The sequence below is a fragment of the Rhinopithecus bieti genome, unplaced genomic scaffold (genome assembly GCF_001698545.2).
Source record: "Rhinopithecus bieti isolate Rb0 unplaced genomic scaffold, ASM169854v2 scaffold_4816, whole genome shotgun sequence".
In the NCBI taxonomy this organism is placed as follows: domain Eukaryota; kingdom Metazoa; phylum Chordata; class Mammalia; order Primates; family Cercopithecidae; genus Rhinopithecus; species Rhinopithecus bieti.
Window position 1 is genome coordinate 1405504 of NW_016804543.1, and position 24399 is coordinate 1429902.

Consider the following 24399-nt stretch of genomic DNA (forward strand, 5'->3'; position numbering starts at 1 on the left):
CTCATGATTGTGATAAGGTTTTAGGGGAAAAGAGAATACAAAGTACTTGCAGTACCTGACATGTAGTAAGTGCTTTATAACTCTTCTGTGGTGACAGTGATATTAACAGACCTCTGTTATTAGGTGAGTACATGCTACTATTTATTATTATTATGCTTTTAAAAAGAGACTGGGTCAGCCAGGCCAGGAGGCCAAGGCGGGTGGATCACAAGGTCAAGAGATCGAGACCATCCTGGCCAACATGGTGAAACCCCGTCTCTACTAAAAATACAAAAATTAGCTGGGTGTGGTGGCACATGCCTGTAGTCCCAGCTACTCGGGAGGCTGAGGCAGGAGAATCGCTTGAACCCTGGAGGTGAAGCTTGCAGTGAGCCGAGATCGTGCCCCTGAACTCCAGCCTGGGAACAGAGGGGGATTCTGTCTAAAAAAAAAAAAAAAAAAAAAGAGAGAGAGACAGAGAGAGAGAGAGAGAGAGAAAGGGTCTTGGTATGTTGTCCAGTCCGAACTTGAACTTCTGTGCTCAGGCGATCCTCTCACTCTCAGCCTCTTGAGTAGCTGGGACTATCGGTGCGTGCCACTGCACCCAGCTTATTAGTACACTTTGTAAAGGACCTAGAGCTTGAAAACTAGGGCAAGAAACTGTTTTTGATAGTTTCTGCTGTTTCAATCCCCTGTACCCCTGTAAAGATTTTTGAATTGTGCATCAGTCAGTACTACCTTCTCCAATAAACTTTATGATGTGTTCTCACCCTCATTTTCAGTATTTGTGTAACTCAAAGCATGTAAGTGACTGGTTTGCTATTATGGTTGTAAAAAATAGCAATACTTTTTCTCTGTAACATATTGGACCATATGATTCGGTGTTGATTACAATGAAGCCTGAAGTGGCAAGTGACAATTCTGATGGCTGAGAGTTTGGCTGAAGATTCCCGGAATTCATCCCCGGGCATGAGTTGGTGCCATGGACTTTGGATACTTAACTGTTGATAGGGTTTATTTCTGCATGGTGGGGGTACTTATTGTCTTTGGTTCTTTCATAGATTCTACATTGTTTACAGCATTAACTTTTTATATCTGAAAAGAGAAATAAGAGACAACTACCAAAAATTTGATCAGGCCCTATTTTGTGAATTTTATATTTTCTGTGGCTTGCTTTTAGTATAAGTATCATTCATTGACATTGGTTGGTGTTCATTTAAGCATTTAGAAGGCCACTTCTTTTTTCTTAGATGTCTCATTTTCTGTTTTGCTTATGTAAAACAAAACAAAAATTATTATACAACATTTTATGAAGTGGTTAATTTGAAAAATTATTCTCTTCAAATGTAACGTATGTTACATGTTGAGATTAGGAGCTCTCTGCATTTCCCAACTGGTTCATTTAAATACCTTTGGGGTTTTAAAAATTATTATTATTGTTTTGTTTTGAAACAACAAACCCATTGGAGACCAAGGCAATAGCTTCAGAATTTATTAAACACTTTGACTCTTTGCTTCCCTCTGGGCAAAAATGTGGGTTTCCCGGAAGATGAGAGCCTAACTGCTAGGTAAATAGGTTAAGAGGCAAGTGTCTGGTGAAAACTTCTTTTAAGAGTTCCAGGATCATCTATCATATCACCAGGTCTTCTCTGGCTGACAGGAAACTAATGGCAGTCTCACCCTGCTGCCAAATGGAGGAAATAAAGATTGCCTCTGCCCTCTTTTTGCCCTTGATCAGCAGTTGCTGTGACAGGGATGACAAATCAGATGGAACCCAAGAGTGAGAACCAGTAAGCATTGTGTGATAATGACATTCACTTAATACACATGAAACAAAACACAACAAAAACAAAGCTCCCCAGATTTTCTTTTGTTATTTGTATGTCACCACAAAGGTATCCATTTCCTTTTGATGAAAATTATCTCTAATAAATATCCATTGATTGGATTTTATCTGGACTCACATTGGGTCCAGTTTGAATAGATGACAAAGGCATAATTTGCATTCTTGGATTAATGAGAATCCTATAGGCTTAAAGTAATGTGACTGTCTTAGAAGGCAAAGCACTCACCTGACATCTCTGAAATAAGGCCCAATTTCTATTAGATGCTATTTAAACATTATTGTCTTTATGTAACTTATAATAATTCAAAGTAACTTACAATAGTAAAAACTGCTTGATTTTATTTTTTTAAAATTGGCCATTACTTTTCTGATAATACCTTTGATACCTCATATAGTATACTAATGAGATAGTTATTTTTAAAGTCAGTGTGGGTAAAGACCAGAACTTGGGTTTATCACATCAGCACAGGCTTCTGTTCCTCACTGTCTGCATTTTCCAAGCAAATGTTTAGAAGCATTAGTAATTGGGTTTTTTATGTTGCTGTTGTTAAAAAAAAAAAAAAAAAAAAAAATTCACCTCTAAAAGCTACCTAATTTGGCTTAACAATAAGACTGAAAAAAATAATTTCTATGACTCATCTATCTAGAAACTATAGTCCATAACATAAAATGAGCTATAGTTGTCGCCAGAGAAGTACCACATAATGTGAGAATGTAATTGCTCATTGAGACGTGAACTAATTGAAATGAGGGCAATAACAGTTAATCAGCTGGGTCTAGATGATTTTGTAGTTGCTCCAAGTCCATATATTTTTGGATTGTGATTTATAGTTACAGAGATTATTGGCAAACGTTAGACATGGTAATGGACGGGGGAGGGGAGTCAAAGCTATAGTTTAGTTTTCTGGGAATCTGCTGATGTCATTATTTATGGGGAAAAACATAAGCATGTTATGAACAACACCAGAGTCCCAAGAGTGAATTCAGCTGCCTGAGAACCCATATTATGACCAGGCTAAGCATTTCACATGTGTTGTCTCATGTAATCCTCATACACTTTTATGTGATATTTAAATTCTCATGTTTCTCAGCCTTTGCTCATGAGACACTTTTTGAATGTTTGAGTTTTTGATGCCAAATCTAAACCCCCTTCAAGGTAAATACCACTATAAATATGAGGGAAAAAAGCACATGTTAAAAAATGGAAAGATATGTTCAGTTTTACGCTACTTACTCTGTAGGCCTTCTTCAACACGATACTGCTGTGTGGCTAGAAATTTTACTGTTCCCAGTAAGTTTTCTTCAATACTATGAAGACCATGCGCAGGTAGTACTATAGTGTACCTTTCTTTGGTGTCGGCTTATTAGTATTGTACCCAATTCTTCTTTATTTTTTCAACAAGTTATATGTTGTACTCTATGATATTTCCTATTGTTTACTTTGATGTAGCCATATGTATACTTGATGGGAGCCAAAATAAAATTTACATGTTCGAGGCTGTACACTTGAGAAGGCTTCACAACTCTCATGCCTATGTCAACTGAGAACAAATGTATTTATTAAATGAACATGAACTCCTTTTTTCTTGTATCTGTTTTGAATTGCTGTTGTAATTGTTTTGTTTTAGTACCAGATACAAATTTATTTCTTTATATCCAGTTATATAATATTTACTCAATAAATATCACATTCATTTAATTATAGAAGGCTTTGATTATGTGAAGAATAACATGGTTAACATGGAATTAGGGCAATTGAGATCCTCAAATTTAGACATTGTATTTCAATAAGTAGGCATTTTCTTATGGATCCTTGCTAGTGGCTAATGACTAGAATGATGGTATTTATAGAATGTGTTGACTTTGTGATTTCTTATTGAAAGATAATCCAAAAAGTTGTGGTTAGGAGCTATGTAGATTCTTGTGTGACTTTGAAAAATGGTGATTAGGGATGGAAAATTTTGTCAAGGTTGGAAAAATATACCCCTCTTGGAAGAATTAAAGTAGGCATTACGTATAGAAAACCTGTGTTCCTTGTTAGAGATATAGTAAGTGATCCATAGTCTTTTCTTTCTTCCATAACCATTTCCCTTTAGAAGCACAGAGTATGTTGTGGTGGGGGGGCAGATACTGTTGTTGTCATGGCTAATGCTTACCGAATGCATATTATGACCACGTTAAGCATTTTACATGTGTTGTCTCATGTAATCCTCACATGGTCTTATCAGGCATGCAGTATTATTATTCCCATTTTAGAGATGAGGAAACCAAGGCCCAAAATGTTTACCTTGTCTATGGTTGCACAGTTTGCAAATACCAGAGCTGAGATTTGAACTCACCAAATCTGGTTGTAGAGTTTGTAACAATTTCTCTAGATTGCCATTCTGAAAGAGTTTTAGATCCCTGCAGTTTTTAGGAAAATGACATAACGTGGTCAGTGATTGCTGATCTCACTCTTTCTCTGAGTTCCCATATTGGGAGGACTAATGAAAGCAGCTGTTAAATTGAAGAGTAAATTATACTCTGTATTATTATTTATGGAAATGTAACAACACCTCAACTAAATTATAATATTCATGAGAATAGCGATCATGTTTTACTCGTCTTTACATCTCTGCAGTGTAATAGTTTTTTTAACAACTTTATTGATACACAATTTATACACAATAAAATTCATTCCTTTAAAGTATACAATTCTTTAGTTATTATTATATGCACAGAACTGTGCAACCATTGAAACAATCTAATTTTAAATAATGTTCATTCCCCAAGGAAACCGTGTAGCTATTAGCAGTCATTCCCGATTATTATTATTATTATTATTATTTTAGACAGAGTCTCACTTTGTCACTCAGGCTGGAGTGCAGTGGCATGATCATGGCTCACTGCTGTCTTGACCTCTGCTGGTCTTAAGTGATCCTCCCACCTCAACCTCCCGAGTTTCTAGGACTACAGGCACGTGCCACTGTATCTGGCTAATTTAAAAAATTATTTTAGAGACGAGCTTTCACTATTTGCATAGGCTGGTCTTGAACTCATGAGCTATCATGCCTGGCCCCAGTTATTATTATTATTTTTTAACTAAGCAAGAAAGTTGCCAAATATTAGAAGCATTCAGTATTTAGCATTGAGCATGCAAAATCACCTAATTTGTAGAAACTTGATATTCTTAATTAATCACAGCTTTTCACCAAAATAATTATTTTCTTTTAATATGCTTTTGAAAATTATCTGGTTGAAATCATTGGAGGTAGTTCATTCCATTTTACACAAACAATTGCTATAATTAATCAGAGAAAGCAAAAGTATTACTACCTGCCATAATAGAGAGAGTCTATCTGCTCTAATCCCCTTTTCTCATAGACAACTTTTAGTGCTAGGGTATAGCATTACTGGTTTCCTGAATCCCTCTTGGAACAAAAATGCCTCAAGGATAATCCTCAAAAGTTGATTTCTGATAAGTATGTATCTAATGTTGAAGATTCTAATCCTTTATTTCCTGGATGCTTCTTAATACTGTTTGAAATGAATCAATTACAGCTTGAGAATTCTCACGTTCCTGACTTTAATGAATGTGAGGTTTCCATGAGTTTGTATGTGCCAAAGTTCCTTCCCTGAAAAATGAGGAAAAATGGTTAATGTTCAGGTTCAAGTTGACTTACCTGTGAAATGTTTTCTGGTCCACCTCAGTATTCTGTTTAAGAGGCAGTAAGACATAGTTCCTGACAGTTTAGATTTGGGATTAAAGAGGTTGTGGGGAAGGGTTTTGTCAGCTCTCTTCTCCCAGACCCTCAGCTCCATCAGCTCCCTGCTGTGTTTCCTGGATGAAGACAGTGTTGATTTATTCAACCCTGGGTGAAGAGCTGTGGAAATTCAGCTGCACCTCGCTCCTCCACTAGTTTATCCTCCCACTCCCCAATGTCTTCTCTGTGTACAGAAGTTCCCACCACTCTATAGTAACAAAAACCTGGTTTCAAGTCCTGGTCCTGCCACTTAACCAGCTGTGTAATTCTTGGCAAGTTACATAATGTTCTCATCTGTGTCATAGGATAATAATATTACCTACTTTATAGTCTTGTTGCAAGGATTAAATGAGATAATGCATATAAAGAATAGATGTTGACCTAAATACAGATTTTTTAAATGAACATAATTTTCTAATGCCTTAAATTTGCTGAGGGGTTTTGTATCCTTGCACATGAATTTATTTGGTCTCACAATCATTCTGTGATATAGTCAGAGCAGTGGTTACCCTTTTTGTTTCGCAGATAAGGACATTGAGTGCATAAAAGGGAATTTTCCAAGGTAGTCACATAATTAATTTAGTGGCAGAGCTGGATCAAGACTGGTTCTTCTTACATCAGCTCCTTGAGCTGCTATTTTTGTTTATTACTGGGAACCGTTTGCTTGCCCTAAACAAATATATACTCTCTTTTTGTTTTATATAATTCATTCAATAATGTGGATGGTCCACATTTTGCTTTGACATAATGTAGATCTCCTTGAAAGGTAACATGTTTACACTTAAGTGAGAGCACCTGGCTTCCAGGAAAAGGATGCATGGTCAGTTTGCATAGTTCCTCTGGAGCTACTTGGATTTGGCATTCAATCCTTCATCCCGTGTCATAGCTATAGAGAAAAGAGCTAGAAGTAGGATCATGAAAACAAGATCGGATACTTCCCATCTCTCATGTCTAGGCCACTTTTGCAAATCATCAGCACAATGGAATAAATGCCAAGTCCTTATTTATTTCAAATATTTTAGGTGTGGTTTTTAAAATGAGATTCAAGTTCCTTCACCACAGTGTTCCTCCATGCAAGATGGGACCTGAAAGGGTTTGCTGATCCCAAACATGCAAGTTATAGCTGGAATAAAATAATTGTCTTTACACACCTGCTGTTGAGTGGCTTGACATTATTCCATTTATGAGACACAATTACTGACACTTCTGTGTTGAGATCTGGGATAGAAAAAATGAGATTCCTGTTTCTGACCTTTGTTATCATAGTTGACAGTTTTGGACAGAGAATGCCCCATTATTCAAAATGGTGCTTCTAGAAAGGATCCATTCATGTTGCCCTGAGTGGCCTTGCTTCCTTGTGAAGTGATTTGTAGATCACCACATATAAAGTGTTAAATAACTCAACAACTTTCCCTGATCCCCAAGGAGGAGGCTGGCTTTCTTTATTTCTGTTTATTTTATAATGTGTTATAGGGACGACAGTCAGTCACATCTCTTTTAGCTGCTTTCTCGTTTACAATGAGGCATCAATTCTAATTGGACACAGACCCAAACTGATTCCAAGTTCTTTGAAGACAAGGATCTTACCTTTTCAGCTTTGTTCTACTGGAGGGACGGCACAACTAGGGGTGGGTGGAGGGGTGTGTGTGTGTGTGTGTGTGTGTGTTGCTTAGTGACACTAGCAGTTTGAGTCACATTTATTCACGTGACCCTTCTGAGTCTGCATAGCTATCTCATCTGGGATTACATGTATCATGGATTTTTACCCCCTCTCTCCACTGTTCATTCATTTTCTAACCACTCCAACCCTCCAAAGTAGTATGAGCCATAGATTTTCTTTCAGCCCTTTCCATGGCACCGTGACCACCTTGCCCACACACCTTTTCTTTTCACGTTGGAATTGTTTCTGCTTCGACACACCCTTCTGTCTCTCTCTCTCACCTTTGGGTCCCTAATTCCTACTGTGATGGTATTTGGAGGTAGGGCCTTTAGGAGGTAATTAACCGAAGGTCAGATTCTCATGATGGAATTGCTGTCCCATGTAAAAAAGAGGATGGGCTCTCATTTCCTGCCATATAAAGATACAGCAAAAAGGCAGCTGTCTGAAAATCAAGAAGAGGGCCCTCTCACCGACAGTTCTTGTTATGTTCCCCAGGCTGGATTTGAACTACTGGGTTCAAGCAATCCTCCCATTTCAGCTTCCCTTTGTAGCTGGGACTCCAGGTGTGTGTCAAAATGCCTGTCTCTACAAATGCTTGTTGTTTAAGCCACCCAGTTTATGGTATTCTGTTATAACAGTACAAACTAACGAAGACAAATCCTTATACTTATGTTGAGGAGAAAGTCCCAAATTGACATTAATAGGTGTCTAAGATATTTCTAATGTTTGTCACTCCCGTTTTGTGATAATAGGATAATTCAGACCTCAGGCTCAAAGTCTTAGGCTACAGATAAAACAAAATGGCTTTATTTTTGTTGCATTTATTTTTAGTTACTATTTATGGCAGGATGAAACTGATTCTCCATTTGAGGTAAAGCTAAATGTTTCCTTTTTAAAAAAATTATACACAGTAAAATTCACCATTTGTGGTGTGTGCTATGGGTTTTGACAAAAGCACAGTCGTCCAACCACCACAACAGGCAGGAAACAAAACAGTGTCCTCCTCCTTTCCCTAATGACCTGTGCTGCTCCCACCCTACATACCTGGTAACCACTGCTTGATTCTCCATCTCTGTAGAATATGTGGAATACAAATGGAGTAGTCATACAGTGAGTAATCTTTGAGTCTGGATTCTCTTTCCCTGAGCATAATGTAGGTGAGACTCGTCCATGCTGTGTGTATCTGTAGTTTTGCTGAACAGTAGTTCTTTGTAGGGATGTGCCACAGTGAATTCATTCACCAAATGAACCACATTTGGTTGTTTTCCAGTTTTGGTTGATTATGCATAAAGCTCTTCTAAACATTTATGTACAGGGTTTTGTATGAATATGTTTTCATTTTTTGTGAATATGTGTTTTCGTATTCATTTTGTGTGAATATGTAAACATTTAGGAGTGGTATTGTTAGGTCATATGAGAAATTTATGTTTGACTTTTTAACCAACTGCCAAACTTTCCCCAAATGGTTGTACCATTTTGTATTCTTCCCAACAAGGCATAAGAGTTCTAGTTGCTCCATATTTTTGCCAGCATTTGGTATTACAGAAACATTTTTAAACCGTTCTAATAGGTATATGGTGGCTAAGTATTTCCTTTTACCTAAATATGTTTAATTTTTTTTTTTTTTTTTTTTGAGACAGAGTCTCGATCTGTTGCCCAGACTGGAGTGCAGTGATGCGATCTCGGCTGACTGCAACCTCCATTTCCTGGGTTCAAGCAGTTGTCTGCCTCCGCCTCCTGAGTAGCTGGGAATACAGGTGCCTGCCACCATGCCTGGCTAATTTTTGTATTTTTAGTAGAGACAGGGTTTCGCCATCTTGGCCAGACTGGTCTTGAACTCCTGACCTTGTGATCCACCCACTTCGGCCTCCCAAAGTGCTGGGATTACAGGCGTGAGCCACTGCACCCGGTCTGTTTAATTTTTTTTTTTTTATTAAATAAAATGTCTGTTTCACCACAAAAGGCAGTTTGATTTGAGGGGTAGATATTGAGTAAATCGTAGTGCTGATCGTCATATATGGCAAAAATTGTGCCAGAGGTAGGGTAACTGAATGAATTTGGAGGACTAATACATTCTACTAGGCTGTAGCTCTATCAACTAAAGAATGAACTGCATGAGGCTGTCCTGGATATCTAACTGATACTCTGGATATTTACCAGATGCAAATGATTGTGTTAGAATAGGAAAATGATGATCTGTTCTTAATACGGAAGCAGTTGCAGTGACTGTCATTTTTTGAAGTCTTGTTAGGTTTTGACAAGCCAGACCCAGATTAATTTAACAGCAGATGATATCGTGGAATATTGACAGTTTAATCTTTGTGGGCTGATTAGTTTTCTTTAATAATCTGGCCATAAGACCATTTGGACAGTTGCTGAGTGAGATCTCAACATCTTGAAACCGGATGGCTTTGGGAACGTGAAGCAGTAGGAATTGGCTTATCAGAATTTCACCAGTAAGCTTTTCTTTTCTACCTCAACTGGATTTTCAAGAGAATTTCTAGAATAAAAAGATAGAGTGAACAAGTTCCCAGTCCAGTTTCCTTTTTGTAGTCATGGTTTGTGTATTTCAGTGATAAGGAAGGTCACTTTCTCGTTTCCTCAGCGGGAGTCTCTGAAGCCAGATACACTGCAAGTTTATGAACCATAAAATGTGCATAAGAAGCAGGTAGCCACTCAAGCTTTACTGGGTGAACTTTGGGGGCACTGCTAATTCATTCTGAGACACTCACTAGGACATAGCTCAAATTAATTACTTAAGTTATGATCCAGTGGTGGGAAGGGTTGATATTATTCACTATTCTAGTACAAATCTTGGAGGTACTTAAATACTTAAAAAAGACCCTGTTTAAGTGATGAGCAGTTTGAGGTTTAAAATAAAATCAGGTGGAAAATAGTACCACTTTCTGAAATCTACTTGTAGTATATTCCTATTCATCGGTAAGGCAAGTAAAGTATTATTGACCTTGACGCTGGCTTTCTAAGAGAGGCGAAACCTTGGAACATTGTTTGTGTGATTCAGTTGGAGTCTATAAGTCTTTTGCATGTTTTTTGTGAGGACTACGTTACTATTGAAAATACTTGAGTAAAATACCCAAGAATCAGGTCTTAAAATATTTCTTAGATAATTATTTCATTCAGTTTATAAAATGCCAAGACAACTACCTGCCTACTGATACCATTCGGAGCATGAGAAGTGTGTAAAGAAGGAAACAATCATTTCATCTCTTCCCATTTCTGAAGTCACCTTCCTGAGGTGGCTAACCACTGTTAAGGGTATAGTATTATTACACCCATTTAACTATGTGAACTCACAAAACTCATAAACTTGTAAAACATGCCATATTCTGTTTTTCAGTGAAATGCAGTGATAGTTTACATCTTATTCTGTAACTTGTGTGTATCACTTCAATGCACAGTAAAGGTATTCCTTCAGGTAACTGCATGTAGATTTAACCATTCTTTTTTTTTTTTTTTTTGAGATGGAGTCTCGCCTCTGTTGCCCAGGCTGGAGTGCAGTGGTGCGATCTCAGCTCACTGCAACCTCCACCTCCCGGGTTCAAGTGATTATCCTGCCTCAGCCTCCCGAGTAGCTGGAACTACAGGTGCCTGCCACCATGCCCAGATAATTTTTTGTATTTTTAGTAGAGATGGGGTTTCACTGTGTTAGCCAGGATGATCTCGATCTCCTGACCTCGAGATCCAGCCGCTTTGGCCTCCCAAAGTGTTGGGATTACAGGCGTGAGCCACTGCACCTGGCCAATTTAACCATTCTTTACCATTTACCATCATATAGCTAAAACATTTTCCCAAGGGTGGATCAACCATATTTCATTCAATCATTTCCATATTCTTGGACACTCATTTTTTCTGTGTCTTGGAGGGCTACTTTTGTTTTGGTCTTGTTTGTTTTGTTTGCTGCAAATCATGCTGTCACAAATATCTAAGAACATTTTTTTTTTTTTTTCCTAGAGACCACAGCCGATAGGAATCAATAGAATTTTTAGGACAAATTATAGAGTTGACTAGATAGTTTTTCAAAGCATATGAGAGTTTTTTTGTTTGTTTTTTGTTTATTTTTTAAGAGAGGTTTTCATTTATCTGTTTCAGATGTCATGCTGTTTCAGGTAAGTATGTTTCTTGTTCTTGAGTGCTAGAAGTTGTTTGGGACATGGTACTGGATGTAGTGTAATGAAGGCAACTCAGACATTCTCATGGTTGAGAGCTGTACTGACCAGTCCAGTAGCCAGTAGCCACATGTGGCTATTTAAACTTAAAGTTATTAAGAGTAAATAAAAATTCATATTCAGTTTCTCAGTCACACTGGCCAGCCACTTTTTAATAGCTACATGTGGCTAGGGGCTACCATGTTAGACAGCACAGATATGGAACATTTCCATGAAGACAGGTTCCATCAGACAATGATGGTTAAGGATGAGGGATGCTGCCATCAGATTACCTGCATCCAGACAGACCACGGCTCTGCCCAACTTGTTATGTAACCTTGGGCAGGTTACTTCTCTGAGTCTGAGCTTCCTCATCAATAAAATGAGGGTAATAATAATCCTTACTTCTGGGTTTCTTGTGAAGATTATATACAATAATAGTACTGATTAAGTGCTTAACACCTTGCTTGGGACATAAGTGAACATCTGAGAAATGGAAGCTATTATTTTTTTCCCAGTGTTACATATTTTTTTCTTTTTTGGGGGGTTGGACACTGTGTTTATTATTAGCTTAAAGCTAATAACTGCAAGATATTGTTGGCCCAATTTCTAGCTAGAGAAACAGAAGGCAGTATTGTAGGCTAAGGAAAATCCCAGTTTGTCGGCCGGGTGGCTTTTTTTTTTTTTTTTTTTTTTTTTTTTAAATATGCCGTCCCTGAGAAACATGGTTGAATTTGTTTTACTCGTCTTCTGTCAGGAAGTAACCCTTCTGGCTTTGTTAGAAGCATGGTTTGTAATAATTGTACCCAACCCAGATGGCTCCTGAAAACCCTTTGAAATGCCATCTGCCAGGCGTGTGTCCAGCCAGCAGCCTGTCATTCTGCTACAAGAAAAGAGAAGGCGGGGTCCCCTCCCTGGGTCCTTTTCTCCACAACATCGCTGAATGGAGCCTGGTCAGGCTGGCCCAGACCCAGGGCAGGCTGCTCAGAGGATAGCTGGGAAACCTCCTGCGAGCCTGAGCATGGAAAGGTTTTGTCTGGGTAATAAACCCTGAACGGTTTATGGGTGGAGACTTGCCCGCCCACCCACTCCCTTCCCCTGCCGCTCTAAGGCATCCTAAGCATATTGATTGACATGGAAAAATGGGATCTTAGTTTCATGTTTCCTCTGAAATCTAGCATTTTTGACATTCTTGATTATTTTGAATCCTCTCAGGAAATTAAGGCCCCAGGGTGATTGTTGTCTTTAAGGTAAACCTGATAAATTGGATCTGAAAACATCATTGAAAGAATGGCAAAGATGGCTGCAGAAGGAGAAAAAAATCAACGTTGTCTGGTTTGGCAAGACTGTAAAACTCAACACATGTTTTGTTTTGTTTTATTTTGTCCTCATTTTTTTTTTTTTGAGATGGATTAAGTTAATGGAACTTTGGTATGGAGGCTGAATATGAGAGTTGCCATATAGAACATATTTAGGACAGATCTTTTCACAGCAAGTTTCAAAGAGATTCTATTCTTGCACTGCACTGGAATTCCCAGTGTGATGTAGACTGTTTGTGTTTTACAAGTAGCTGGCTGAACAGCTTTTTCACTTGGCTCCAAGACATCACACCCTCCTCCTTTGCTCCTATCTTGCTGGCTATTGCTGCTTAGTCTCCTTTGACGATCTTTCTCTTACTCCCATCTTCTAAAAGTTAAAAGTTCTTAGTGTTCACTCCAAACTTCTTGGCTTTCTTCTCCCCAAACTCTCTCTGTAGATTTTATCTTTCTGTCTCTTGCCTTCAGAGGCCTTTGGTTTACTAATCAACTGATCACCCTTATTATTATTAAGTTTACATTCCACCCTCTACTCTGACCTTCAGACTTTTAAGATCAGCTGTGCTCCAGCTCTCTGCACCTAGCTGTCTATTAGGCATTTCAAACCTGACATGTCCAAAAGTGAACTTTTGATTTTCCCTTCTCCCAAAACCATTCACCTCAGCCTTCTCAATCTCTGCAAATGGCACAGCCCATTTGCCCGGGTCACAGCATAAGTATTTCTGTCTTTATTCTTCTGTCTTTCTTACATACAACATCCAATCCATCAGCAAGTTCTATTAGTTCTGTCTTCAAAATATAGACCTAACATGGTGTGATGAGCTGACATACTTTGTTTTTAAATTTAATTTAATTTTAAGTGCTGGGATACTTATGTAGGACGTGCGAGATCGTTACATAGGTAAGCATGTGCTGTGGTGGTTTGCTGCACCTGACAATCCATCATCTACGTATTAAGCCTCACATGCATTAGCTATTTATCCTGGTGCATCTCCAAACCCCTGATGCTCTCTGTCCTCCATCCGTGGGTGGCATGGAGAGCATCAGGATAAATAGCTAATGCATGCAGTGCTTAATACCTTGATGATGGGTTTTACTTTTAATATGTCTGTTCTATGGACTATACTGTAGCTCTTTAAAATACTCTGTTTGTAATAGAAATCTCACTGCTTCTTATCAGTTCTGTCCTACTATTCTAGTCCATATCTTGATTACCATTCACCTGGACACTATGGTAACCACCTAACTGGTCCCCCTGCTTCTATTCCTGTCCAACCCACCTTACTCTGTCAAAACTTGTTCTCCTTGAAGTCAAAGAGCTTTAAAAAGGAAAACCAAGCCGAGTGTGGCGGCTCATGCCTGTAATCCCAGTAATTTGGAGGCCAAGGTAGGAGGACTGCTTGAGGCCAGGAGTTGGAGACCAGCCTGGGCAATATAGTGAGACCCCCCCATCTGTACAAAAAAAAAAAAAATTTAGCTGAGTGTGGTGGCACGTGCCTGTAGTCCTAACTACTCAGGAGGCTGAGGTGAGAGGATCTCTTGAGCCTAGGAGTTCAAGGAGATATATTGTGAGCTGTGATTCCTCCACTGCACTCCAGCCTGAGCGATAGAGCAAGACTCTGTCTCTAAAAAGAAAAAGAAAAGAAAAGCCAAATCAAGGCACCCCCTTGCTCAAAACCATTCTAAGGATGACATTCCATTATCCTTAGAATAAAATATGAAGTGTTTTCTGTGGCCTATATAATCTTGCCCCTTGCTTTCGTTTCCAGCCCTTTTTTCATCACTGTACTGCAACCATGCTGGCCTTTCTGCCCTTTCCTCAACACACCAGATCACACCTTTATCAAAGCCTTTGCCCTTCCCTCTGCCTGGATGCATTCCCCATCACCTTTGCATTCGCCAGGCTCTTCCTCATCACCTAGCTAAAATAGCTACCCTCCTTCTCCCTTGCTTCCTCCTTCCATGACACTGTCTAAACCTTTAACCTATGTTGCTCCGAGATACCTTCTGATCCTTCAGTCTGTAGAAGAATGATTTCCTCCTGATACTATATGCTGTATTTATTTATATACATATCTGTTTTCTGTGTCTCACAGTAACATATAAATTCCATCAGGGCATGAGCTTTGTCTTGTTCACAAGTGTTTCCCCAGTGCCTGAACTAGTGCCTGGCATATGTTGGGGCCTCAGTAAATATTTGTTGAATAATGCCATGGCATTATTCATGGCAATATATAATGCCATGAACACACACACACATACATATACAGATAAATATATATATATATATGTATATAATAACAGATTATTATAGCGGGATTTGAACAGTAAGATTCCATCAATTAATTCTAACAAAAACATAAACTATAATGTCTACTAAAATTATTGAGCAAAGCCTTCAGAAAGGATTATCTCATTCAATACTCACAACAAACTTATGGATTAGGTGCTATTGTTATCCCTATTTTGCAAACAAGGACACTGAGAAATAGTAGACACTAAGGAACCTATCCAAGACCACAAGTTGGAGAGGTAGACCATGAACCTAGCATTCCCGCTCCAGACCACTGCTCTTTAACAGTATGTGATACTGTCTCTATGTTTCCTGTGCCTGATACTTGATATGTAAATTTAAAAGTTGTGAACTACCTCAAGGGATTTGTCATCACCTACCAGGGGAGGCATGAAATGGGAACAAATTAGGAAACAGTGTAAGAGTATCTGACTTCTTTAACCCCAAGGTTCTAGCATGCCGATTATGAGAAGCAAACATCTATAATATAACCATTCTATGCCCAATTTGCAGCTATTTAAAATATTCAGATTTCAGATAGAAGAATTGTGTTCACTAAAAATACATTTTGCTTGAGTAACGTTTGTACTAAGTGTTGAGTGTTTTTGACTTAATGAAAATTATGAATATCCAGTGTAGGTGTGGATGCAGTCATTCACATGAGCAAATGATCAGAGACTGCACAGCGCTAAGAACTTTAGGGCCACTAGGCACATACGGTTGGTTATTTAATTCCCAGGCATAGGGAAATATCCTTGCTTATTATATAGGAAAACATTGACGTTAAATCACCACTACAGGTAATAATGCCTTGCAAAATGAGCTGTGTTGAATGTAACAACAGAAATCACATTTTTTGCTCTCTCTCTCTTTCTTTTTTTTTTTTTTGGTCTCATAGTATTTGACATAGGCTCCTAGTACATGGTACATAGTTGCTGCTTGGCTTATTTTCCTTTCTTGACTTATGTGTAAACCACATTCTGCTCATTGCTTCTACTTTGTTGACTGAGATTGGGCTAAAATGTTAGATCCACAGCCCAGCACCTGAGCTAGGTGACTTTTGTTCTCTGGATGCTCTGCATTATTTCATAAGAAGAAGTGTTACATTTGTCAGCCACTGAGAAGATGACCAGATTAATTCAGGGGGAGAATTTTCTAGTAAATGCAATGTCCTTTCTCCCTAGTCAGAATTCATGGATGGCCTCTTTTTGCCAAACATACTAATTACATGAGGAGCAGCAGCATTTTAATCGCTGAGAGACGTCCAACCACGGATCTTGGGCAGTCAGATTTCTCTAGTAATGTGTTTATGCAGCAGGTGTCATTTTCTTTAAAGGGCTTTGGAACTTGCCAGTTGTATTGAGGAACACAAGAATCTCAAGACCTGTGATAAAAACACAGTCCGCTTAGGATCTGAGCTTAAGGTGGATACGTTTTTAGTATTTACTAGAGTCCTAAAAGCTGCTGACTGTGAATGTTGTCTGTATAAAATCCAGTTCACCTTTTCTATTCAGTGCATTGTCAAAAATGGTATAAAACTCTCTCTAGGTGACCCAGCTGTGCTTGTTTTTCTCTCTTTCCCATTTGGGGTTCCCAGGCACTAGAGTGTGGAAATGAGAATGCTGTTGTGTTGTGTTAGAAAGAAGTTGCCTTTACTGTGTCCCTGTCTGGACAGATGAGGCGGCAGAGTCTTAGGTACGCCAGCTTACTGAACAGGTTATTTTAATTACACCTGGATGTGGAACTTCCTGTTTTAGTTGACTGATGGTTTGTTGTGCCTTTGTATTTTCTGCTACAGGCACAACCCGATCTCCCAGAGAAGGAGAAGTGCCTGGCGTGGACTATAACTTTCTGACTGTGAAGGAGTTCTTGGACCTCGAGCAGAGCGGAACTCTTCTGGAAGTCGGCACTTATGAAGGTGAGTTACTTGTACGGCAGCATAAAAAGCTTCTCTCCTGGGTACTTCAGAGGAGCCCAGAGCCATGCGGGCAAAAATGTTTTGTGGAATCTGGAGGTCTAAACAAATAACAGGAGATTGCAGTTCACTTTAATATGACGAATAATAGATAAAGTCTGTGGAATAAGGCTTTGTGGAGCTCTTTAAAAATAGTTTTTGTTGGCCGGGCACGGTGGCTCAAGCCTGTAATCCCAGCACTTTGGGAGGCCGAGACGGGCGGATCACAAGGTCAGGAGATCGAGACCATCCTGGCTAACACGGTGAAACCCCGTCTCTACTAAAAAATACAAAAAACTAGCCGGGCGAGGTGGCGGGCGCCTGTAGTCCCAGCTACTCGGGAGGCTGAGGCAGGAGAATGGCGTGAACCCGGGAGGCGGAGCCTTGCAGTGAGCTGAGATCCGCCACTGCACTCCAGCCCGGCGACAGAAGCGAACTCCGTCTCAAAAAAAAATAAAAAAATAAAAAAAATACAATAAATAAATAAATAAATAAATAAATATAGTTTTGTGTTTTCGCTAGGAGTTTGCTTTTTTAATTATACCTATTCAAATGTGCGGGTGTGTTTTGTTTTTTAATATGGACATGTACATGGTTAATCACAAAATGTGACCCTATAAGTAGTGTTGTTTTAATCTTGAAGAAATATAATGTCATTTTCCTACTGATTGATTTTAATGTATTTTATGTGATTCATAAAGTAAACTATTTTTGTTTGTTTGTTTGTTTTGAGACGGAATCTCGCTCTGTCGCCCAGGCTGGAGTGCAGTGGCGCGATCTCAGTTCACTGCAAGCTCCGCCTCCCGGGTTCACGCCATTCTCCTGCCTCAGCCTCCCTAGTAGCTGGGACTACAGGCGTCCGTCACCAAGCCCGGCTGATTTTTTGTATTTTTAGTAGAAACGGGGTTTCATCGTGTTAGCCAGGATGATCTCAATCTCCTGACCTCGTGATCCGCCCGCCTCGGCCTCCCAAAGTGCTGGGATTACAGGAAAGCAAATTATTTTTAAAATATTTACTTAAATAATCTGCATATACCTGTCTCCCACCTGCCTAATTTAGGATTCAATATTATAAATAATCTGATTACTCTTCTGAAGTTGATGTCAATACAGACATGCATATGCATGTGCATATATATACATGTGTGCATGCATGTTGTATGGATATTCCCATTTCTTCCCTGTTTTCCCCAAAAGGTAGTGTACAGTACATGCTGTTTGGTACCTTGCTCTTTTTGTTTAACAGTATGTCTTAATAGATCATTGCAATTCGGTAATAAAGCACTTCTGGTTTTCTTCTTTTGAAATATAATTATAAAATTATAATTCCTTTGTATGGGCATACCATAATTTATTTAACCACTTCCCTCTGAACAAATATTTGAGTCAATTTCAATGTTTCATATTTCTAAACACTGCTGAGTTGAATGACGTGAATGTATCATTTCATATAGGTGCAAACATATCCATAGGATCAGATCCCATTGCTGGGTCAAAGCCGAATGTGGTGGAAAAAAGTCATGTTTTTCTGAAAACAGTATTATAGCTTGATTACTTTTTGGAGTGTTATTATTATTTGAGGCAGAAGTGGCGCAATCATACTATTAACTAGGACAGATTATTAACTTGGTCAAGTTATTATGTGTATCTCTTTACTAACTCTTTAAAATTTGGATTTATTAGGCATTCACAGGAGCATTTTAAAGATTAGGCATAAACATAAAGGGTAAATACAAAGTAGATTATTATTTTATTAGGAACATTCTAGCTTTAATGTGATAATTGCTCCTGTTATGGTGACTAACAGTCATATCATGATCATGAATCTTAAAGATGTTGTTTCTGGTTTGATATTCTTTGGAGAAGGGGAGGAGCATTGTCTTTGTACATACTGCTCATTTCCAAATTGTGAATATACAGTAGACAGTGTATATTAATCAAACTCCTGCTCATGAAGTCAGAAATTTTTATTTGTTTGTTTTTGAGTATTGCTAACTATCAGTTGGCTTAGTTTCCTGAAACTACATGTTGGGATGAGACTGGGTGGCTGGTGGGCTGGGCAGGGGTCTAAGAATATTCGAGGTCTAGGAGTGTATAGAGGGAAGGGGGAGGAGGGGGACTGCGGGAAGGTACAAGGAGCTTCTTCAACTTGTTGTCAGCATGCTCTCCTCACATGCTGTACATGTGAATTGAGCTAAAACTTCAGTGGCCATGGATAGAGCATGTGTGACTCCTCTTTGGTTAGCAGAGAGAGAATTGTCCTCATCTGAAATCAGTTATTATGCCCATCTGGGGGGCTTCAGTCGTCAAATATGCAAAATATCTATTTGCATTTTTGGAGAGGCTGGGGTAGGAGTGGTTGTACAAAGCAAAAGAGGATTGGGTCGGACAGGAAAAACTTGTGATTTAGACTCCAATTTAACTTGAAAGATGGAAAGTAAACTCGCTTTATTCAGTGTTAATGGAACAAATGATATATAGGTGGAGTCAGTTCTTTTTCTCATTTAATTTTATCATTGCAACAGAGGCAGCTATTATCTTCACTGAATTTTTAGATGGAGACACTGAAGCCAAGTGGCATTAAATAACTTTTTCAGAGTTGCATAGCCAGTTCTAGAATGCTAGAGCAGGAACCAAACCCAGCTCAATGTGACTCTCAGATCCTACACTCTTTCCTAAAAACCCCAAGAATATCCTAGATGTAACTAAAAAGCTAAGGAAAGTAGCCATTAGTACGTGAAGCTAACTTCCTTGTGTGTAGCGATAGAGGAATGTTTTTCAGAAAATGTCTGATTGTCTTATAGAAAATGGTGCCTTTGTGAGTGTTGCATAGTTATTTTGGAATTGGAATTTTCTTAGGTGCAGGATTAATCTTTTCCACTTCTAACCCATTTGACTGTGCAGTGTTCTTCAACCTTTGGCCTATTAGCAACGAAATTTCCCTACCACATGAGATGGCTCATAAGTTTTTTTTTTTTTTGGAAACAGAGTCTCACTCTGTCGCCCAGGCTGGAGTACAGTGGCACAATCTCGGCTCACTGCAACCTTCGTCTCCCGTGTTCAAGTGATTCTCCTACCTCAGCCTCCTGATTAGCTGGAACTACAGGTGCATGCTACTGTGCCCGGCTAAGGTTTTATATTTTTAGTAGAGATGGGGTTTCACTGTGTTGGCCAGGATGGTCTCAATCTCATGACATCGTGATCTGCCTGCCTCGACCTCCCACAGTGCTGGGATTACAGGCATGAGCCACCGCGCCTGTAATTTTTTGGAACTGACCCGAGTATACTATATTGACTCTTAAAAACTGAGAGCCAAATGGAATGTTTATTAAATGCCATATACCCTCATAGGAGTAGGGCTGGAAAGACATTTAGAGAACTTTCTCTGTCTTTGCCTCCCCTGGATAAGTCCCTTGATGGTGGCTGCTGTCTATTGGTAGACACTAACAAGCTTGCAAGCCCTGCTGTCACACTGCCTAAGTTTGATTCTCAGCCCTTTTGCTATTGAGCTGTGTGCCCTCCGGGAAGTTACTTAATGCTCCATGTCTCCATTTTCCCATTGGTAAAATTAGGATAATAATAGTGCTTCCTCAGAGGTAGGGCTAAATGAGACAATAATTGGAAAGGGCTTAACAGAGTGTCTGACACATGTAAGCTCTCCATCAGCATTAGCTCTTGTATTTACACGCACCTAGTTCTAAATTGCTCCTGTAGTGGATCCCTTTCCTCTCTACTAGTCAGTAAACCAGCAGATTTGCCAGTGAAATGTCTTTATTTACTTCCCAGGTACTCACCTTATTTTTTACCCTCCTGAAATTGCTTTCCCCACACCTCTACTGGTTCCAGAGAGGAAAAGTCTACCGCAACAATACAAAGCACTCTTTAAAGCAAGACGTGTATAAATGTTTAAGTAACAGTAATAAGCGTACATGATGGCATAGTTCCTACAGTAAAAGACTTAAAACTAGCTAAGTCTTAGTTGCTTCCCCTCTTCCATATAGGTAACCATTATTAAAGATGCTAGTGCAAATATCTAGAAAACTTATATGTACACAGCATATATGTGTATATGTGTATATACACATATATGTGTATATATATACGCACACACATATATAATGAGTATCCCAGTGAATGAGTGTGTGTGTGTGTGTGTGTGTGTGTGTGTGTGTATATATATATATATATAACTTATTTAACCAGCCCCCTGCAGATGGACATTTTAAATGTCCCCTGTCTTACCTCCCCCTTCTGTTTTTGGTGGTGGTGTTATAAACAGTGCTTCAGGTATCTTGTTATACAATTATGAGCATAACTGTAGGGTAAATTTCTGGTAGCACAGTTTTAAAGCAAGCCTTTTAATGCATATATAATTTATTTCAACAAGTATTTATTGAGCATTTATTTCAGGTCAGACTTTTTTTGTGAGGCAAGGGATATGATGTACAGGGTAGAAGACCAAAACTGCCTGACTTTGAAGGTGCTTATGTTTTTTAATAATTATTTTTGCTAGTGCTTGTGTGGCACATAGTAGGTGCTCTTCAAAGTGCACTGTATACACGAATTCATTTAATCTTCCTAACAAGCCTATGAGGTGATTTCTATTTATGTCCATTTTACAGAAGAGGAGTATGAGGCCCAGAAACACCAATAATCTCTTCTTAGTTCACATGGTAAACCAAAGATAGAGCTGGGATTCAAATTCAGGTACTCTGGCTGCAGAGTCTACAGTCTTCCCCCACTCAGCCTTGTGAGGCGGATTAAACATAAACAATTTTGTTGGGCATGGTGGCTGACACCTATAATCCTAGCACTTTGGGAGGCTGAGGTGGGAGGATTGCTTGAGCTCAGGAGCTCGCGGCCAGCGTGGGCAACATGGCAAAAGCCCATCTCTACAAAAAAAAATACAAAAATGAGCCAGGTATGGTGGCGTGCACCTGTAGTCCCGGCTACTCGGGAGGCTGAGGTGGGAGAATCACCTGATCCTGGGAAGTTTGAGGTTGCAGTGAGCCACGATCACACCACTGCACTCCAGCCTAGGCAACAGGAGTGAGACTGTATAATATATGAACGAATGAATGAATGAATGTAAACAATTTTAAGAAAAGTGATGAGTGGGCCGGGTGTGGTGGCTCACACCTGTAATCCCAGCACTTTGGGAGGCCGAGGCGGGCGGATCATTTTAGGTCAGGAATTTGAGACAAGCTTGGCCAACATGGTGAAACCTCCTCTCTACCAAAAAAAATACAGAAATTAGCTGGGCTTGACGGTACATGCCTATAGTCCCAGCTACTTAGGAGGCTGAGGTGGGAGAATCACTTGAACTCAAGAGGCAGAAGTTGCAGTGAGCCGAGATTGTGCCACTGCACTCCAGCTTGGGTGACAAAGTGAGACCCTGTCTCAAAAAACAAAAAAAAAGAAAAAAGAAAAGAAAAGTGATGAGTGTTCTGAGAGAAACTACACAGCGCTCCAGAAGCTTACAGGAAGGGCACACCATTTCATCTAGTTTTGGCAGACACCCTGGAGGAGGCGAAGCTATGTGAGGACTATGTTTCTGCCACTTTGGGTCAGGTGAGAGGCTGGGAGATGGTGTTTGAGTTTAGTAGTCAGCATGGGTGGTGGGGCCTGAATCCACAGAGAGTGATGTGATGATGAACCAAGAGAGGGCTAGAAGGGTGGCTTCTAGAAAGGGAGGGGAAGCAAGCACACCCTGTTTCCCTTAGAACCACTGCTGTCCCGTAAGAACTGCTTTCCTTGCTGGGAACGTTCAGTATTCTGTACCGTCCAGTACGGCAGCCGGTAGCCACCTGTGGCTCTTGTGATTGAGAAACCGAGTTTTAAATTAACTTTAATTCAATATAAACTCATTTAAATGTAAGTAACCACACATGACTGGTGGCTCCAGTTTTAGAGTCAAAGCTTCTGAAAGGAAGGTTGAGGACTTGCTCAGCAAGATCGTCTCTGTCCTCACCAGCTGACTTCACAAAGCAAAGCATATCTTAAGAGTTAAGCTCCTTTCAAAAAGAATCATCATTTTGATCCTCCCAAAGAGGATGTTATGCAAAGGAGTGATGATCTTCTTTTGTGGATACATTCTTTGACAGGCGAGTTGCAGACAAATAGAGTGAACCAGTGACGCCTCAAGGCCCAGTAACCTTCAGAATTCTCTTTCAAGCCCAATATTTGCTTGATTTAGATTGGTAGGGATGTAGTAAATGGAACTGCAGTAAAGTTAGTTTCTTCAGATAATAGAACTGAGATCCAGAGAGAGCTTGGTTTAAGATACTGCAAGGAATTAGGAACATAGCCTGGCCAAATGTTGCAGGACTGGGATGCTTTTATTTGCCTGTTGCCTGAAAAGTAATGCTTCTTTTGTAGCCTCAGTTACTAGTTTGTGAGTTCATTCATTTATTTATTAAAGATAAAATGCTGAACAAAAGCAGATATGGTTGTGGTCACTGTCTTTATGGGTCTTAACTGTCTAGTGGACAAGACACATTATTTAGATAAATAAATATCCAATTTTCATTGTGCAAAGGTCTTTAAAGGAGACCATAAGATGGGGAGAGTGGATGTCTATGGAATTGAGAAAAGGTACCCCTGTAGAAGTAGTAATTGAAGTGAGGTCTGATGGGTGAGCTGGAGTTAGGTTGCTGGATTTAGCAAATAAAAACACGGAACACCCTGTTTTGCATATCATCTGGCAACAACAGTTGGAGTTGGCTTTAGACCACATTGGTGATGGTGGTGGTAAATAGCTGAATCTAGAGATATTTATGTGAAAAGCTGAATTTGTTAATGTATTGGTTATTGTGAGAAAGAGGTAGAAAAGACAGATGATGGTAATCCTGCTAAGATGACTCCTAGTTTCTGTCTTCTATAACTAGATAGATAGTGGTACCATTTGTGAAAATTTAAAAATATTAGAATTGGGGTAGGTTTGATGGGCAGAGGCTGCATCCTGAAATTTTCTATCCCCCCTAGCAACTGTAACGCTGAGAGTTGCATATACTCCCAGCAGAGTAGAGCCCCTTCCTAGCTCTGTAAGGACTCTGAGTATCACCCCTCACAAGGCATAGAAGTTATTAGTAGAGTTTGTCATTGATTTCCACTTTATAATTTGAACCAGCTCCTCATTCTGTCACTGAACAGAATTGGCATCAAAGCAAGGCAAAGAAGACAAGAATAAGCCCATCTTTCCAACTTGGGCCAACTTCCTAATTGTGGCACCAAGCTAATTTATTTGATATGGTGCTTAAAATAAGTCGGCGGAACCATTTCCCTTTTCCCTTGCTTTTCTTGTTTGTCTGTTGACATTTTTACTCTGCAAGACAGGTCACTGCCTCAGCCAGCCCTTGGGACTTCTCTAGGAGAGAGTTTACAAGGGATGAACTATTCAGTGGAGGGTGAGGGTCCAGACATGGCTGTTTTACAAATGCCTC

The 24399-nt window shown here is 39.5% G+C and overlaps 1 protein-coding gene across 1 annotated transcript in view; it reads left to right on the forward strand.

The window, feature by feature from the left end:
- The window catches only part of LOC108527668 (membrane-associated guanylate kinase, WW and PDZ domain-containing protein 1-like), a 587159-nt gene that overhangs the window by 545115 nt on the left and 17645 nt on the right, over positions 1-24399 (forward strand). The window contains exon 3 of the mRNA XM_017869080.1: positions 16802-16921. Coding sequence (XP_017724569.1) covers positions 16802-16921 — 120 coding nt within the window. The remainder of the gene's footprint in view (positions 1-16801; positions 16922-24399) is intronic.